A 20,398-nucleotide genomic window follows, 5' to 3' on the forward strand; every position below is an offset into this window, starting at 1 on the left:
TTAATTGAACTTGAACATCATAGTAAACTTGATTTATATCATCTATTTTTAACAATTTATACCATGCGTGAGAATTATGTCATGTACAAACGTTAGATAAGATTTAATTAAGGATTGAGTCTAAAATGATTGATCATTGGTTAATTTAATAAGTTAAACATGATTAACATTTTGGAGTGAGGCAAGATGATATAGCTTTGGACAATATCCTTAATATGCAGATTGTCTTAAAATATTTATGGTTCATCAGTCATTAGTCTACTTCACTTGTTTTTTTCTTTTCTTTTAGTGATTTGTTTGAATGGTATGAAAAACAAGGAGAAAGGTGGTTTTCTTACCTAAGTTTTAAATCTTTGAAAAAAGTGTTGATGAAACAATAATTTAAGTAAAATATGCAAAAATAATAAATTATTATAAATATTAAAAACACTTTTTCAAATCCATATATTTTCTATTATAATTATTTCAATAAATTTAAAATCGTATTTTGTAACTTTATAATAAATATTTAACCTAACATACTTATTATACCACAATTTTTATTTCGCTCTGCAATAATTTTTAATTGTATTATTTAACTTTAATCTCACGTATGGTATAATCACAAAATTCTTGCAACGGAGGTCTTTGATAAGTAAGAAAAGAGTTTTTTTTTTTTTTTTTTTTTTTTCTTTCCCAAAATTCTGACCGGTCTGAAATTACCACTTTATTATTGCGTCCATATGATATATTAAGAAAATATTAAATATTATCCCTAATGTATTATAAAAATAATAAAATTTCAATCAAATAATTATAATTATAATTATATATATATATATATATATATATATATATATATATTATATTCAATACAACTAAATAATTTTAGTTAAATAGGAAACTACATCTGGCAATAAAAAAAGTGAAAATAACAAGGAAAAATATATTTACTTTATAAATTTATAATAATATTATTACGAATTATTCATCTTAAAAGAACAATGGCTTACATTGATAATAGAAAAAAAAATTTAAGAGTGAAAGTTCTTGAAATGACAAATTTTCAAGAATTCCCATATATATATATATATATATATATATATATATATATATATATATATATATATAAATATCAAACTTTCATCAAGTTATTACAATTGCATAAAAAAATATAATGTATTCTGAATATAAATACATAGTATAATATTATTAAAAACAATTATCATACATTTGAAATATTGTTTACTGTAAAGTTTTATTATAATTTTGTTTTTTAAAAATATAAAAAAATATTTAAACTATATTTCATTTTGATTTTTAAATGATATTAAACTATTGAATGTGGTCAAAATAATAATAAATATAATTTTAAATTAATTATCATAAAAATCAATATATTTAACATATTGATATCAAAAAAAAAAAAATTGCATTATTAAAAAAGTGTAATATATTTAAAATTGAATTTAATTAAAAAAAAAGGGTGTGTATTTGGAAGAGAAGGTTAATTTAGGGAATGAATACAAAATATAGTGGAAAACAGCACTCCGGGTTTTGGTGCATAGTAAAATTTTAGTTTGTCCGCATATAATTGATAAAACTCGTATCTATCGTTATCAAATGCACTTCCAACTAAACAATGCTCACATGCATTAACTTCAATTTAATAATACAAATCAAATTATCAAACAAATTCTGCAACTTGCTTTTAAAAATCTTTTTATTTTATTTTTCCTTATATTTTATATCTAATTCATCTACTACTTCTACACATTTATATATTATAATTGGGCTTAATTACAGTATTTTTCATTAATAAATTATTTTATTTACCGTAACTGAATATGGTGTATTTTTTTTTATGGAAAAGTAGAATGCGCCTTTGTTGATCCATAGGTACAAAGAGTGATTGCATTTGGGCCCGTCATTACTCTTTTTGTGAATTTTTATCACCCCGTATTTTCCTTCTGCACCTCTTGAAATATTAAACTTACCACTTTGTCTTTGAAAATGACTTTTGGTTATTAGGAATATTACAACGTTCTGGTTAGTTGAAATGCATTCGATTGTCTATGAAGCTAATTCAATCATGATAAATAAAAAACATAGTTTGGCTCATAAACAATGGTAGATGTTGTATTTTTTCTCTCTCACAATTAATAACTTAGAAAGTAGATATTATTACAACTAATCCTATGTGAGATTTAGGTGGTAATTATATCTAAGTAGTTGGAGAGTAAGATATGTTATAGTACACTATTAATGATTTTCATTTCTCACCATACAAAAGATAACACATTATTCCAATTTTCAAAACCATACCTACATTCATTTCAATCTTAAAAATAAACTCTATCTTACCACCTTTTTATTTTGGATAGAAAATTGTTAAATATGTATATAGTCCCTATACTTTGGGACGATTTTGGTTTTAGTCCATTTTTAAACTATGGTACAATTTAGTCTTTCAACTTTAGAAAACTCTGGTTTTAGTCTATTTTACCAATTTTTCTTAACTTTATTTGTTGTTTCAAGCACGTTTCTTAGTTAACATTGAAGCAAAAATGTGTCAAACAATGTAAACAATCCAAATGCTATAATGAAACGTGTTTGAAACAACAAATAAAGTTAAAAAAATTGGTAAAAATGACTAAAACCAGAGTTTTCTAAAGTTGAAGGACTAAATTGTACCATAGTTTGAAAATAGACTAAAACCAAAACCGCCCCAAAGTATAAGGACTAAAAATATATTTAACCCGATAGAAAATTTTAACAAATTTTTTTAGGGATTTCTTGTTACTTTTAAAGTTTTTTTTTATATAAATATATATATATATATACATTTTGCATTAAAAACTTTATGCATATAAGTGTGTATTTTTTTTTGTTAGTTACATATTTTGCTATTCAAGTACACTATTTTGCGAAATTTATCATTAAAGTTTTCTCCAATGTCTTTTATTACCATAGATATACTTCTTTTTTTTTTTACATTTTATCAAATAATTTATTATTAATAGTTGACAGTCACTTATCATTAATTGACTTGTGACTTGACATAATAACTGATGACAAAATATTCTAACAGTGGTTGAACAAACATGTAGAATCGACATGTTACCATACATAAAATGTGTAAAAAGTGAAATTAAGATGATAAAATCTATGAAATTTTAATAATAAAGTGGTAAATATTCAGGTTTGCAAAGAAAATGGGTATAATATTTAATAAAAAAAAGTAAATGATAAAAATAACCAGAATGTCAATGACGATATTGAAACACTTATGCTTTCTTATTTAAGAACTCTAAACTAGTTAGTCATTTGATTTATTTGATTAATGGATGAGAAATTCTATATATTTGAATGTACTATCGGCGTGTCAATTAATTATAACAAAATAAATTAAAAGTATATGTATTAAATTAAATTAAACAACTATAAATATCAGTATACATTTGGTCTCCTGAATATAATTATTATATGAAAAGCCTGTTAAAATTTAATATGGTAATTTTATTTGCTGAATATTTTTATTTTAACGTAAGAACTGTATAATTTATAAACTATTGTTAGCTGTGTAATCATCATTGTTAATCTCGTGGATATGTAATGATCTTCCAAACAGGTAATATGATTGATAAGATATTCTTTAAACAATCATATCATTGTTAAGGTTTAATAGATTTTTTTAATTTTTATTAAAATTATTGGATTTATTTATTTTTTTAATGCAGTTTTTTTTTTGTTAGAATAGTTAATATATTCTCATTCGCTAAATTGACATTGTTTAATAGATTATGTTACACTGGTGTTACGTGTTATTTAAATCGATAAGTCGTTACTTTTAAATAATATCAACATCAATTAAATTAAGAAATCATATTAATTATGTTTAATAAAAAATTACATAATAAATAATAAAAAATATTATATAAAATAATTATAAGAAAATAAAAAACTATTAAATCTATAATTAATTTAAAAAATGGTTAGTATTTTAAAGTGATAAAAAAAACGTGATAATAAATACAGTAATAATATGAATAACATTTTTTACTCATTTACTGAATTAGTCATATGACTAAGTAAAATTTGAAATAGATGTTATTACAATAATAATTAATTAGGAAATAGTTTAAATATTTGATTTTCATATAAAATGTTGAAAATTTATATATAATTTAAGGTGATGTATATATTTTTTTTGAAAACTTAGACGCCGTTTCTAATGTTATATAATTGTATAAAAGGACTTATTTTTTGTACATATATATTTTTTTAATTTTATTCTTTAATAAATACTTATATATTTTTAATTAAAATAATTTCCTTATTAATTTTATCTTATTTTCTAACTAAAATAACTATTTATAAAAAATATTATTTATAGAATGAATAAAAATTATTCGTAATAAAATCCTAAAAAAAAAAATATTTATTTTGTAATTATAATTTTTTTATCATAAAAAATGTAAACACACATGTGTAATGCATGTGTTTTATTAATTATAGTTGTACTAATTAACTTTATTAAATATTGTATGGATATTTGATTGAATGAGAATTCTTTAATTTATCATTAAACAATGTTTTTTATATATCATGTATGTTTAAATAAGGTTATGGTCAACATCTCATTAAACTTTAATATTTGGGTAGTTATATTTACAATTTAAAATCTATTAATAACTTATCATAGTATAAAAGTTTATTAAAATATAAAGGTTTAATCTCATTAGAAGTTTAAAATTTTAAATAGGTTCTTTTTTTTGGCATATTAATTGGGTCTCTATTATTATAAATTTGATTCAATTAAAAGTTTGCCGTCAAATTTATTTAACTACCGTTTAATTTTTGACAACTTGGCATACTCAGTTGAATGATAATGACACGTGACATTAAAATTAAGTTTTGATTTAAATTTTTTTTAAGGAGATCAGATTGAGGGAAAGGGTAAAATGGAAGGTTTAAATACCTTTTTAGTCCCCAAGTTCGGGTCTGAATTTTCATTTTGTCCACGGTTTCAAAAATGAAGCCTTTTGGTCCCCATGTTTTCAATTTTGAGTGCAATCGAACCCTTCCGTTAAGTAGATGCTAACCGCGTTAAATGTTAAGTGACTATGTATGTCATGTAAGCAAGAAATATGATCGTAGCAATAAGGTGGACTATAGTAATTGACGTGGCAGCAAATAAATCCATTAAGTATTTTTAGATTCACATTTTCACTATCAACACTCTAGAGGATCCATCTGACACCACACTCAACTTATCACCCCCACCAACGACGCGTCCGAGTATTCGACAACCCTCACAAGACAACTCTCCGGCGACCGGTCAACATCCACCACACTCACACTCTCCCCCTCCTCCATCACCCCAAACTCCTTGACCCCAATTTCCATAACCCCTTCCTTATCCTCCTCCACCATTCCTAGATCCTCCACCGCCTTAACCCTAGCAAGCCCAAAATCCCCAATCTTCGCTCCAAAATCCTCATCCAGCAACACATTACTTAACTTTATATCCCAATGAATCACCGAAGGCTCACACGTGTGGTTCAAATACTCCAACCCCATCGCCACCGAAAAGGCGATGTCAAATCTCTTTCCCTAAGACATCAGCTCCGGACACCGTCGGTCCAGCAAAATTAAGACTGAGGTTTCTCAAAAATAGGACTGAGGTTTCTAAAAAAATTTCACAATTTGTAGAAAATCCAGGCATAAACACAATTCAACCTATTCAGATTAGTTCCAAATCCTTAACCGAAGGAGTAGCAAACAAAAATCTTTTTCCAAATAGCAAACCTGGGAAGGGTGTGAAGCTTAAGGGAGCATCCAAGATTAATTCCAAGAAGGGAATCAAAGCTTTGATCATTTCTTTGAGCCAATCATCAATTCCGCCGATTACCCAGAAGAGAATCATCTCTCGTCGGTGCGAGATGGCTGAAATCGCCGCGTGAGGCGAAGGTGGTGGCAAACGCGATGACATGGCTGTAACAATGAAGAGAAGGAAATGAAAATGTTAATTTTGAGGTGCCTGCCGACGTCATCGCCATCATCCGGCCAGCTACCGCAGGTCGCGACGACCTCACCCTCTTTCTTTGCCCGTGCTAGCCTAGGGTTGGGGGCGTGCCTCATATGCACCGCCACTCCTATCCAACGGCCATCGCGTCCCTGTCGCTGCCGTCGTGTGCAACCGCCGCACCTCCGTAAGCCAACGCAAACCCCAGCCGCATCGCCATGGCAGTCCCACGCAAATCCCCTTCGCGCGACCCAGATCAACAACCTCCATGGCCGTAGCAACAACACTTTTGTCCTTTGAGATTCGCTCACGAGGGCACCGCCGGCGAGACTGCCCACTACTACCGCTCTCGACAACCATTCCGCACCGTGGTCTCCTCTCCCGCTCATCTCGCATGATCCCACTTTCACCGGCGTCGCTCCAGCTTCCTCACCACCGTCGTCTACGCGCGCCACGAATCTTCTCCCCCTCTTTTCTATAGTTATTTTATTTGGCCTAATTAAAATAAAAAAACTAATATATTAAATTTTCTCACATTTAAAACACCACATATGCTGCCACCTCATTGCCATGATTACATTTGTTGCCACATAACATACACAGTCACTTAACGTTTAACACCGTTAGCATCTATTTAACAGAAGGGACCGATTGCATTCAAAATTAAAAACATGAGGATCAAAGGGCTTCATTTTTGAAACCGGGGACAAAACGAAAATTCAGACTCGAACTTGGGGACTAAAAAGGTATTTAAACCAAAATGGAAAGATAAAAAAATTTAAGTTAATTGATATGAAACTGAAACAAAAAAAATTGGGGTTCTTAGGGTTAAGGGGGAAAGTCCCAGTTTGAAGAGATGGATAACGAATTGCAGAATGTCCTCCGCTTGCCCGCCGCCGTCGTCGCCGAACCGGCCTTCGCGAGTCGCCGCCCAAGCCATTGTCGATTCCACCGCTCACCGCCGGACCCATGGTCGGCCATGGCGTCAAATCCCTTTTGCTCTTCTCGTGCTCGAAGGAAAACGATCCTTGGGACGCATACTTCCTATGACTGGCGAGACCAGCAATCGCCGGTTGCCGGTCGCCGGCTAAGTTGTTACCATCATCGTCGTTCATCGCCGGAGGCAATGCCATCCAAGACGTCAGATCTTCTCTGCTTTTTTTTCTTCGTGTGCGAGGGAGAACCCTCTCGGTCTGAAAACAACATCGGTCGCCGCTTGGGCAAGCCCGACCGCCGTGAGCCACAAGCCAAGACTCCATCGGTTGCAGCATCAAAGTGCTCCTCTCACCCTGATTCAGCGCGACCCAAAAGCAGGGGTCATCACCGAGACGTTGTTGCTGCAAAACTCCTTTGAGCATCCTCTCAACCAGGGAGGAAATCAGATGCTACTGATGGGTTACAAGTTGAGCAAGAGATTGAGATTGAGCTAGATGAACGGTTTTGAATGAAATGGCATGGGATATACGATTTGGTCCGTTCATTGTGTTTGATATAGGTGGAAGATGGTCTTGAGATTGAAGGTAGCTACAACAGACATCATTACTCAGATTGAAGGAGACCTATTGTTTGCTAGAGAGAAGTTCTATTATGGAAATGCGTCTGATTCTGCTCCTGTTTCCTTTTTATTACATTTTTCTATAGTGATTTTTAGGTGCAAGTAAATGGGCATTGAAGCCTTGATGTTGAGGAGTATATATCTATTTTCTATTGTTAGTAATACTTGATAAATCTTGGTAGCATTGAAATCACATAAATCTTATTAGCAAAATGCGACTTTTGTAATTTATTGTCTGTCTCTTCGGATTAAAGAATGCGATTCTCCCCTTCAAAGAAACTCTAACGAGATAAGATTTATGTGATTTTAGAAGAAGGAACCTTGTCGCTTGCAATCGAACAAGGAACGTCATTTCACCTTCAAAGAAATCCTAATAATACCAACCCTAATAGTGAGCGCGATTTCCCCAATTTTTTTTCCCACTTAAAGGTCACAACACTTATAATTTTATCCTTCCAAGTTTGCCCTTATATGAATTTGCTATCAGCTATGCAATTTAAAAAAAAAAAAAAACTGAACCAAAATGCCATGTGTCATTACTGGTTGAACAATATAAGCGCAAGATTTTAATTGAATCAAATTTATACTAACAGGGACCCAATTGATACGTCAAAAAGAAAAAGACCTATTTAAAATTTTGAAAAAAATAAGGAGTTATAGTAAGATTAAACTAAAAATAATATATATATATATATATATATATATATATATATATATATATATATATATATATATATATATATATAGTCTGAAGACCGTATTAAAATTATGATAAAACTTATTATGCAGAAAACATGAACAAATTATTATGCATGTTGCAATTTAAAATTTTGAGTATTTTAACATTTTTTAATTTTAATATAATAATTGGGATTAATGAACGGAAAGTTATGCATGTTGCAATTTAAAATTTTGAGTATATTAATTTTTTTATTTTAATTTAATAATTCAGATTAATTATTATTATATAAAAATTACTATTTTAATTATTTTCTTTATATACTATCAATTAGTATGAGTTCACTTTAGACAATTGATTTGGAGGGGAGTGAGTTCATGAATTTGAGGAGATTTGAGAGTGAATTGATTTTTTTTTTGATGAAATTTGGAGGTGAGTGAGTGAATTTGAAAGTAAAATTTGTAAAAACTAATGTATAATTTAAATAAAAAATTGTTTAATAGATAGAAATTAAAAAATTACCAAAATATTCTCAGTAGTAAAAATAATATAAAATTGTAAATTGTTAATGTTATATATAATTGTAAAAATTATTATAAGAAGATAAAAAACAAAAAATAAAATTTAATTTTTAATATGAAAAAATTATATTATTAATGTTTTAAGAATATAAATTTTGTAAAAAAATTATAAGAGAAAAAAAGTCAAAATTAATTATAAAAATAAAATAAATTTGCAAAAAAAAAATGGTTTAGCTTGTCATGAAATCACTACTTGAAGGGATAAAAAAAATAAACATGCAAGAGCAGCAGGAATGAATTTTCGCACCAAATACTCTCAAATCTCTCTTACACAGATGAAAAAATTCATCCATCCTTCGAATCACCTCTTTTCTTTGGTTCAAAACACGTTCAAATCAACATAAATATAATCCTTAATCTATCTAGACTAATTTTTGTAAACAGTACAATAACTCCAAACAAATAAAGTGTTTAAAGATTGATTTAAAAAGTATTTGCGTGTTTTAAAAAATATGTTTATATGAATATTAATAAATATTTAAATTAATATATATTTTTAAACTAAAATTTAGAATAAAATTATAAAAATATAAAATATGATATAAATTAAATTAAATATAAATTAAAATTTAATTTTAACTTAATAAAATATAATTTTAACTTTTTTAAAAAAATAATAGATACTTACTGTTAGAAAATGGATTTAAGCCTAATTCAACCTCACAAGTGACTTAACACTTACACGTCTAAATAATATGATACATATATCAAACTTGTTAATTTTTAGTTACATATATTTATTTAAAATATTTATTTATTATTTTATCTATGTAAATATTTTTGTCATCCTAATTTACACAGAAGAGATTCAGTTTATTTAGAATTTTCATGAAATTATGATAATTGAAAATCTGTTTTAACATGTTCTACAAAATCGTTAGTCGTTTTAAAGAAGTGGAAATTGAACTTCAACAAAAAATATTTACTCTTATTAAAGTTTTGTTCAGTAAATATCAAAATAATTAAAATTAATGACAATTTTTTTATTATATGTAATAGGTATCATATATTACATATCTATTTTCTCAATCGTTTCCTATCCATGGTTTACCAGAAAAACACTTTTAACAACCTTTGTTTGGGTCATCATTCTCTTCTCTTTTTGTTCATATAATTTTAAATACGTATCCAAACGCGGTTATATTGTCGAATATCTTTGTTAAGAAAATAGAAATAAATTTTAAGGTATAGCACCGCCCTAATGTGTAGCGAATAACTGTGTTTGGAGAAAGGAAAAGAAAAGGGAAATACTGAAAGAGGGCAAACAAATGAGGAAACCGCAAAAGCACGTCACAACGACTTAAAAAGGCAACAAAACTCAACTTACTAAACAAAATCTCGCTCCAACCTTATTTTTATCGAAACTCTGTTCCTCAATTGCAGTTGTTCTGTTTCACAAAATAAAAGGGACTGTTACACAACACCATCACACCAAGAAGAAGAAAAAGAATCTGAAGCGAAAAGCCCCAATCCAATCGGGCTTTCCACATATGTAGGAAAAGGAGTTCAGTGATGGAGAGAAGAAAATGAAAAGGCTTGAGATCGCGGAAAGGGTGATCGTAGATGCTTGTCTCGGGAGTCTCCTCATCATCATGGGATCTCAAATGGCTCCTGCAATTCGTCTTCTCCGCGTTCGTCTTGGCGATGGGGTTGCACGCGCTCGTGAAGAACACCGCCTCCAAGTACTTCGAGGTTGACGCCACTTTCGAAGGGGAACAACACCAACACCAGCACCACCACCACAACCAACGCCAAGACGCCATGCCTGGTCTTCTCATGGACGATTCTGTCTGCGCCGTTTGTCGCAACCCCGGCAGCAAGAAGTGTTCGCGATGCAAATCCGTTCGTTACTGGTTTGTATATTTCAACGGCAATAATATAATTTCTTAACAACGTTTGATTTGTTTATGTTGTCGGTTTTCTCAGTGTTGCTGCGAATTTGAGGTTGACCTTTTTATATTGACTTTTATTTATTTGATTGTGTGTTTGTGTTTCTCCGAGTTGAATGAAATTGAAAGGAGAATTTACTTTGGGTTGGTTTTTTCAGTTCACAAGCATGCCAACAGGCGCACTGGAAATCGGACCATAAGATGAGGTGCAAGGAGTTTCAAAAGCAAGGAGTTTCACAATCTGGATTAATTAATCGAGGGTTCAAAGCTTCAGCTGCTGTGAATAGAAGTACGACATCAATTGCTCTCATTCCCGAATGTGGTCGCGGAATTTCCAGGCCTATCAAGCAGCTTAAGGATGTAAGAGTGTCTTTGGTTTCTATTTTTAAAATTTGATTTTAGTTTTTAAAATGCTATTGAATGAGGTTGCTTAGACAGGAGGTGAAGGAACAACGTCTCTAGGGCATTTCTGTTTTTTGGAAACAATTTTCAAAATAGATTTTTAACAACAATTTTATTTCTGGGTAACGTTAAATTGGTTTAGAAAACAGGTTTTAAAACCAAAAGTTAAGAAGGAAATCAAACATGACCGTAGTTTTCTCTATGTTTTTCAAATTATGAGTATATTGGTAAGATTACATTATACATTCCTCACCGAGTCGAATCTTTATGTTTTCTGCCTTTTGCGCTCAAATAATCTGTTTTTGGGTTTACAGGTTCTTTTTCCTTATGTTGATTTTGTCAATTTGTTTAACTGGGACAAGCCAGGATTTCCTCCCTGTGGACTGTTAAATTGTGGAAACAGGTTTACCTTCTTTACACGCTATACCACTGATAAATTGGAATTAGAGGATTCTGTGGAATTTAACTTGCAATGTAAATTTGTGCAGCTGCTTTGCAAATGTGGTTCTTCAATGCCTCTCTTTCACAAGGCCACTTATTGCCTACCTATTGGAGAAGGGGCACCGCAGTGAATGTAATGTCACGAATTAGACTTTTAATTTTTGGTGGATCTTGGTTATTCCTTATACTTACTCGTTTGCATATGGCTTTATAGGCTGTCATAATGATTGGTGCTTTCTATGTGAATTTGAAACCCATGTTGAAAAAGTAAGGCTAAGTTCTAAAGCGTTTTCTCCAATGAATATTCTGTCTCGTTTGCCTAATATTGGTGGTACACTGGGTTATGGAAGACAAGAGGATGCACACGAGTTCATGAGGTTCCTTTGTCCTTGAATAAGCGTTATTTGACTTTCCATAATAAATTGTGATTAACTATTTTGAAGGGTGTGTCTTATAGGTTTTCCCAATATGTTAATGATGTTTGTAGGTTTTCCATTGATGCCATGCAATCAGTTTGCCTTGATGAATTTGGTGGGGAAAAAGCTGTTCCTCCAAAGCTTCAGGAAACAACTCTTATCCAACACATTTTTGGTGGCCACCTTCAATCTGAGGTTAGACTTCTGACTCGACCAAAATCTGAGTTTTCTGGTTTGAGTATTTTTTTTATGTATTTTAAAGAAATGGCAGTTTTAAAGTAAATATGTTTCAAAATTTTGGGTATGTTTGCCAGTAAAAGCGTAAACCTAGAAAAACTATGTTAGCCACTTTTGAAGCTTAAATGGTGGGCGGATACATTATATTGCATATTTCATTAAAGAGTAATTAGGTGCTCAATTTAACCCGTACGTAACCTGGAATTGGTCAATTGTGGCGAGTGAAAAAAGCTGAACAGCGACTTAGAAGGGGATAGTTTTTTTTGTTGACTGGCTGAGTTCTAACCATGAGTCAGATTCAACCTGTAATGTAGTTTTCTTTGAATCTTGGCAGGGATTAGTCTTGTTGCATATTGAATATTTTTAAATGTTTAAGCCTTCCTTTTTCTTTGAGTGATCATCGATGCTGCTGACACTGCCATCTGTTATGTTTTTTGCTAAAAAAACAGGTGATTTGTACCGAATGTGAGAAGAATTCTAATCAGTATGAAAATATGATGGATTTGACAGTTGAAATTCATGGAGATGCTGCTTCTGTGGAGGAATGTCTGGACCAGTTTACTGCCAAAGAGTGGCTTCATGGGGATAATATGTATAAATGTGACGGGTAAGGTTGCTTGGAAAAATATAAGTATGGTAAATTTTATTACCTTGTATAGAAATTTTGCTTCAAAAGTGATCATTGTTATAATATTAACGTCTGTATTAGAATAATACTAAATTAGTGTTAGAATATTTGGTTGACCATCCATATTTGCTCATTAGATTAGAATAATCAATTACTGATTAATAGGCTTGAGATTAGTTTTTAGCCTATTGGTGTTATTCTATAACTAAATTCAGATCAATCAATAAACACTAACACAATTTCTCTCACTGCTTCATTCTTTCTAAATAAGCATAATATGCTTTTGAATTGAAAAAAAGTCTGAAATTAATTTACTTCTGTTTTTTCCCCGTTTATACTATAATTTAGTCAACTTGTTTCATATTTAAATGTGTCTTTAACACATTTTCTCTCACTGCTCTTAGTTCTTTCTCAATAACCATAATGTTTTTGAATTGTAAAAATCTGAAATTATTTATTTCTGTTTTTGTCCTGATTATGATGCAATTTTGGGTCAACTTATTTCATTTTTAAATGTGTCTTTGTTAATTATCTATCTGGTTTTTAATTTTTGTGTATATATTCTGATGTCTCAGCCGAGGCACTAAATTTGGAGAGCAACTTGTAAGTAGGGAATTTGTATGGTAAAAAATTGGCTCTGTTATGAAATCTAGAATGCCAACATTAGTGTTTAATGCCTAACTCAGTTTTACAAAATCGATTTGCATCCTAGTTATATATTATAATATGAACTTACTTTTTAGTTGATTTAAGATTTCCAACATATTCTCTCAAGTCAAGGAATGAACATTTCGAGTTTGAGATTAAATAGTTATGGATAATCTAACAAGTTTTATAATGGTGACATAATAGCCCCAAAGAACTTGAATAAGATAGGTTGTAAATGATACCATCTTAGTAAGTGGGTTTATATTTAACTCAATTCTATAAAACTAATTTATAATATAAGGATCACACTTTACTTATATATTATAATTTGGCTTTATTCCTAGTCAATCTTTGCTGTCTGGCCGATAGATAATGGCATTTTAACTGAGTGTTTTTCTTACTTTTCTTTTTCTGTTTGCAGGTGCAAGGGCTATGTGAAGGCATGGAAACGTCTCACAGTTAAACGAGCTCCAAATATTCTTACAATTGCCTTGAAAAGATTTCAGGTCTGACTAATTTTATCCAGATAGTTTTGCTGAGTTGTTGATAGATGCTGTAAGCAATATAAATATGAGTTCTTATGTTTAGTTATAATTTCTCCTTCACAAAATGTTCCTCATGTGGTGTAAATTGTCTAGATGTCAGTATACCTTCACTATGTATCATACTTTGTCATCACATTAAGAGTTGAGTGTTTCTTGAAATTGACAATTTTTCTCATTTAGTTTTTCTGTGTTGTTGTGAGCAAGCAGAGTGGGAGGTTTGGGAAACTTAACAAGAGAGTAGCTTTCCCAGAGACTTTAGACCTTAGCCCTTACATGAGTGAAGTTGGAGATGGATCTGATATTTACAAGCTATACGCTGTCGTGGTACATATTGATATGCTAAATGCTTCATTTTTTGGTCATTACATCTGCTACATCAAGGATTTCAGTGGGAACTGGTATAGAATAGATGATTGGAAGGTAAATTTTTTTGTCTCTTGATGCAACTTTGAACATTTTCCTTTTTGGTTTACTGTAATCCATGGTGTGTTTGAAGTTCAAGTACCCTTATTGGAATTCGATTATGATGCTCAGGTCGTTGGAGTGGAGTTGGAAGAGGTGCTTTCTCAGAGCGCTTATATGCTGTTGTATAGCAGGTATGCTAGTGACCATGAGTTAAAAAGACGACTCTTGTGTCTTTCATGGGTTGCATAAAGGACAAGATGAGATACTCTTTGAACTCGGGCTAACCTCGTTTCATTTCAATTTTCTTTGAATATAATAACAGGGTTCATGCTCGAGCTTCAGGACTTCAAAGTATAGTCTCTTCAGAGACAGCAGAAGTGCAGCCTAGCTCAACTGAACATGCTGAATGCCTCCCGGAATCGAGAACTGAGACTGACAGTGGAGGATGTGAGTCCTCTCCATCTAACAGTAGTCCAGAATTTATGGTTCCCTGCGAAAACATGCCTTTGAGTGAAATAAACTCCGAAGTTAAAAGAGAGCAGTCGAAGGATGTTGAAATTATTGAGGTAAATGGTAATGACTCTGTCTGTAACGGTGTTGAATCATCGTATATGCACGGTTCTGAAGCTGATAAAGATATGGTGGACGTAGAAGATTCGGATGGATCAAATACATGCTCATCTGTTTTAGAAGAGATTTCAGTCTGCATGGAAGAGCAAGATGACAGTGATTTGGCTAAGTCGAGTCCTACTTCGTCTTTGCCTAATAAATACTCTTGTGTTTCAGTGGATTATGAAAATGCAAGGGAAAATTCAGATTCAAAGCAGCCGGTAGATACGATTAAAAGCATGGTAACAGCAAATGGCTTTGCAGATCATAGCAACGGTTATGTGAATGCAAACAAATATGATGATGTCCCAGTGGAAGACTGTGATGATTCTTTTTTGACTGAAACAACAACCTCCGACAAACATGAAGATGACAAAGGAAACAGAGTTAAGGAAGTGGAAATATGAGGGAATAAATTGATAATGTAGGTGCAGCTGTTTTTGTCATTTGTTAATATCAATTTGATTATCCCATCATCAGAAAGAGGAGGGTGAGTTGGGAAATTTTTGTCTGGGGTTTCATTATTTGTTGGAACCTTGGATCTCTCGTTGTAACACTTCTACGTGGATTCTCTCATTATATCATATAGTGACCTCCTGGTTTTTCTTTACCTAGTACTTAAAAAAACCTAGTCCTACGTTTTCATTTTATGATCAAGTATGTAAAAGTTATTTTGGTAAAATAGCCTTAAACTCAAACTGCTTCACAAGATTAGATGATTAACCCATTTAAAGTTGTAAAATAATAAATAATGACATGACTAATTATTAAATCATTTTTTAATATTAGGTAATTACATACTTCTATAATTTTAAATCTGTACTTTTTAAATCTTTACAATCCAATTTTTTCTAATAAATTAATTTTCAAGTAATGTTTATGTTATTCTTTTTCATCATAACATAAATAAAATAGTCATTGTTTTTCAATAAAATTAGTGAATGTTTTATTTAAAATTAAATTAAATAAGTTAATAATAAGGGTAAAACAATAATCTAAAAAAGTTGTTTAAAAAATAATAGCGGATATTAATATTTTAATTTGAAAGATAAATTATAAAATATAGTAATTTTTTTGAAATAATAATAATACGAATAATTTATCAAAATCAATTAAAAACTATGAAAAGAAATTATATTGCTAAACACATGAAATAATTTTAACAAATTATAAATAAGAGACGTTTATTCAGTGTTTTTTTAATATTTAAGAAATTATTTGCATATTGTGTTTACTTAAAAAAAATCTATTTCAGAGAAAAATTATACTATAATTGGGGGCTTATTCCAAAAACAAACATAAAGACACCGCACTGTTATTTCAGTTTCTTTCGAAAAAGACAAATAACATAAATTCTGTAAGATTTTGAAAGGGACTAATAACTGAAACATCTTTCTTATTCTGCTTTCTTTTAGCATTTGCTTGCTTGGAATAGGGGAAAAAGTATGACCAGCTAAAAAATTCGGGCTTAATTAAGTTTATCATACGGATATTTTTAATTATTTTTATTTCTAAAAGTTTATATCTTTTAATTGAAGTTATACAGTTTTACATTTAAATGAATGTTTCATGGCCATTAGTTATATATCTTAACATACCACACCCATTTATTTGATGACAAAATTTTAATTAAAAAAATAACATTTTTAGATATTTAATATAATTTATTTTCTAAAAATTTAATAACAAATTTTAGAAAGTCTTAAAACTTATTTAAATAAAAAAAAATTTAAAAAAATAATGAACTCTGAACCACAGTACTCCCTCTTCTTTTGTCAAGTACCTGGAAACAAACAGGAAAAAACAGCTCATATCAGCGTTCTTTGGTTCTCTCCAACAACCGCTGAATAAAAAAAAAACTTAATTTTTTTCCACGACAGTGATGTTTTACAACCACATAAAACAATTTCTAGAAAAAAAAAAGTATAAAACTAAATAAATAAAAAAGCAAACCCGCCGAATTTATGAAAAGAACTAATGTCAACTGCATCTATCTCTGCGAGAGTGATGAAAACTTTTAATTTATAATATTTATGAGGCGAAAAAGAGAGGAGCAAAGATGAGAGAAATGAGGTTACATCATGTGAAGAATGGAGACAGGCGCAAGATAGCACACACGAGGAGGTGCAAAAGAAAAAGAAAAAGATCTAAATTTAGGGTTTTTATATATAATATTTTAACCCACTAATTCAATTTAATGTAATATAATCCAAAGCCGTGAACTTTATAGTATAAAAAAGAAAGGGTTGGGTTGTGAAGGCGACATCGGAGAAAGAGCATTGACTTGTAGTTGTTGAGGTAGCATAGTTGGGTCCGTCCGATGAGGGGCAAAAGAAGACAAAGATTCGTTTAACGAGGAGCGAAAGGAAGCGCAAATACAGGGTTGCTAATTGCCACTTGATTTTTTTTCTTTGTTTTGGGTTTGGGAGCCAAAAATGAGACCAATGAGAGACAAAAACAACACAACAAGACCCCTTTGACAATTTTCACTGCCTCGTCCTTTCTCTTTCTTTTAGGCACTCTCTGTGTCTCTGTAGCGACGATTAAAGTTGGTACATGTGCCACCAGTTTTTTGTTTGTTTTTCATGTGTGTCATGTCATGTGTGAGTCTGTGTCTGCACTCTACTCACCAACTCTTTCCATTTTCCAACCCCCGAATCCAAGGCCTCCTTAGATTCCTTACAGAGTAGAGTCAACAACATATAGCTATCTCTTGTTTCATTTTTCCTATTGTTACAATATTCAGTAATTGAAAAAAAAATTATCTTTTTGTTTTTTTTTCACAGTTTGTTTTGTGAGATTGAAAGGGAAATGTGAGATTGAAAGGGAAAGGCTGTGTGAGGTGAGGTGTGTCATCCACATATGAGAGTGTGAAGTGTCAACCATCTAACTCCAACGAAAGAAGCTTCCTACATACTTCCTACTGTTCAGCTCTCTTCGCTTTTTTCCTATCCACCCATCACTCGTATTAATTCAAAACACCCTTCAATCCAACCCTATCTCCATCCCTCTTTCTCTTTTGTCTTCTATTCTGCAACACACTCACTTTGTTTCTTTGCCTACCCACACTACTCTCTACCAAACACTCTTTTCAATTTCTACCAGGTACCCTTTACTTCTTGCTTGCTCTTTTTTTTTCATCTGATTGAACCTTTTAATGTGTGTTCTAGCCACTTGCTTTACCTGCAGTCTTGAACGTGTTTGATTTCACTTCAAAATTGTCTTTTTTTTAGATTCTTTTTGTCTGTTTTTTGTTTTAAGTATTGTTTGAATGGGCAGACATCTTTGTATGCAATGAGAGTCTTTAAACTATTTATTAGCTCGACAGTGTTGCAATTTTTGACAGAAGAATCGTGATGTTGAAGTTAAAATAATGCCACGGTAGGAGAGGGGTTGGGGAACAAAGGGTCGTGATGTTCTTGACTTTTGGCGTTGTAGATTTCATCTGGATTATTAACTAATTCAAGGCCGCTCTTGTATGTATGGTTCAATTTCGAAATCTTCATTCCCTTTTTTGACGTCTGTGAGTAGGAATTTTTTAGTATGGTATAGGCTTGCAGTGGAAAAGTTGATTGCTTGGTAACATTTTTGTTTCTTTGCTGTTTCTCCACAGATTGTTTGCCAATGGAATGTAATTATCAGTGTGGCCGAAGTGTTGTAAGCTTGAAGAGAAAGTCCCCGGAAGATGAAAATCGTGTACTCTTCAACACCTTTTCTCTGGATGACCTTAATGAAGATCTCTTTGAAAGGATACTTTCATGGCTTCCAACTTCCACATTCTTTCGCCTAAGTTCTGTGTGCAAAAGATGGAAATCGGTTGCTGATTCTGCCAGTTTCAAGCTTGCCTGCTCTCACATTCCCTCGAGGGATCCTTGGTTTTTAATGGTTGCTCCCAACCTTAATCAATCTGTTATCTTTGATTCTGCTGAGGGCGCTTGGAAGAGACTAAACCACCCACCTCTTCTGCAAGAGGAATCTAACCAAAACTGCATGCCGGTTGCAGCCTCTGGTGGCTTGATTTGCCACCGGAAATTATCAGGAAATTTCATTGTGAGCAACCCCGTGACAGGATCTTGTACAGAACTTCCCCCACTTCATGCCCCGCAGCATCAACCTCTCAATGCCATTGTGATGAGCACAGCTTGCAAAGACCAACTCTCCTTCAAAATTGTCTTAGTCTTCGGTGAACTTCCAAATCTCTTGTTCAAAGTCTACGATTCAAGATCTGGCTGTTGGGATGATGAGATTGCTTTGAGGAGAAAGACAGAAGACAGTTCAATGGAACATGATTCTACTGATGACAATGTTGTGTACTTCCTCAGCAAGGCTGGAATTGTTGTGGCAAGCAACATGCAGAGAAGCCCCTCTAAGCAATATTCATCAGTTATTACCAACAAAGATGGCCAAGACATTGTGTATTTTCTTAGCTCCTCAGGGAAAGTGGTAGCATGCAATTTGACGTGCAAGTGCTTCTCTGAGTACCCCAGGTTGTTACCTGTTTTTAGTGAGTATTCCATTGATGTTGTAGAGTGCAATGGGGAGATGCTAGTTGTTTTGTTATCAGAATTCTTGGAGACTGCAACTCTTAGAGTATGGAAATATGATGAGGCTAACAGAGGGTGGCATCAGATCGCGGCAATGCCTGCAGCAGATTCTCATGAGTGGTATGGAAAGAAAGCAGACATCAATTGTGTTGGAGCTGGAAACCAAATATTGATATGCTTGAACTCCCCTGATCTATGCACTTATATTCTGTGTGATTTGGAAACCAACAAGTGGCTTGAATTGCCAAAATGTTGCATAAATGGAGAACTCATAGACTTTATGTCTGCCTTTTCATTTGAGCCTCGAATAGAGGTTTCTGTATGACTTCACTATGATAATCACCATTCCTTTTCTGATCCCTTAGCACATGTTTTCCTCTACACTTTTACATTAGTTTTTAAATATAAATAGGTAGCTAATGGAAGAAATGGAGACTAACCAAGAAATTCATCCCTAATTGAGATTTTCTTTCATTGATTAAATTGTTTTTGCTGGGAAATATAATGGAAAGAAAAAAACTACAGAGATATATTGATTGAGGTATCATTACTTCAGCATATAGGAAAACTTGTCATATCTGATCCAACATTGAGATAATACATTTATACTTAGTTTTTTATGCTATTTTTCAACTTAACTTCTGTTTCTTGATAGGATTGGATTTCGTGTTAGATTTTCAACATATGAAGTTTTCAAATGTATATATCTAGGATATCCATTTGTTAATATGACAGTGAATGAAGCTGACGGGTACCTGCTTCACATGGGAAAACAGCGAGTGTTCTAAACAAGCTAGTCTCACGTACATATG

General features: G+C 31.9%; 2 protein-coding genes across 9 annotated transcripts; both read left to right on the plus strand.

Annotated features, from left to right (window-relative positions):
- The first annotated feature begins 10,055 nt into the window (after positions 1-10,055).
- LOC106762704 (ubiquitin carboxyl-terminal hydrolase 18) lies at positions 10,056-15,652 on the plus strand. Of its 2 annotated transcripts, XM_022780910.1 has the most exons (12): positions 10,056-10,675; positions 10,870-11,071; positions 11,428-11,516; positions 11,602-11,687; positions 11,769-11,931; positions 12,042-12,165; positions 12,657-12,814; positions 13,905-13,989; positions 14,236-14,448; positions 14,563-14,624; positions 14,756-14,999; positions 15,220-15,406. In XM_022780910.1, exons 1-12 carry the CDS (start codon positions 10,386-10,388, stop codon positions 15,265-15,267), a joined length of 1,764 nt encoding a protein of 587 aa, XP_022636631.1. In that variant the 5' UTR covers positions 10,056-10,385; the 3' UTR covers positions 15,268-15,406. The 2 variants fall into 2 exon arrangements, with proteins under 2 accessions (XP_022636631.1, XP_014502226.1); XM_014646740.2 differs by having other exon boundaries at positions 10,058-10,675; positions 14,756-15,652.
- Positions 15,653-17,314: 1,662 nt separating this feature from the next.
- LOC106760002 (F-box only protein 13) lies at positions 17,315-19,953 on the plus strand. 7 transcript variants are annotated; one of them, XM_014643434.2, is made up of 2 exons: positions 17,315-18,522; positions 18,656-19,953. In XM_014643434.2, exon 2 carries the CDS (start codon positions 18,667-18,669, stop codon positions 19,909-19,911), a length of 1,245 nt encoding a protein of 414 aa, XP_014498920.1. In that variant the 5' UTR covers positions 17,315-18,522; positions 18,656-18,666; the 3' UTR covers positions 19,912-19,953. The 7 variants fall into 7 exon arrangements, with proteins under 7 accessions (XP_014498920.1, XP_014498921.1, XP_014498922.1 ...); XM_014643435.2 differs by having other exon boundaries at positions 17,315-18,518; XM_014643436.2 differs by having other exon boundaries at positions 17,315-18,147; positions 18,371-19,953.
- Positions 19,954-20,398: the final 445 nt, after the last annotated feature.

The sequence above is a fragment of the Vigna radiata genome, chromosome 5, assembly GCF_000741045.1.
Source record: "Vigna radiata var. radiata cultivar VC1973A chromosome 5, Vradiata_ver6, whole genome shotgun sequence".
Lineage (NCBI taxonomy): Eukaryota > Viridiplantae > Streptophyta > Magnoliopsida > Fabales > Fabaceae > Vigna > Vigna radiata.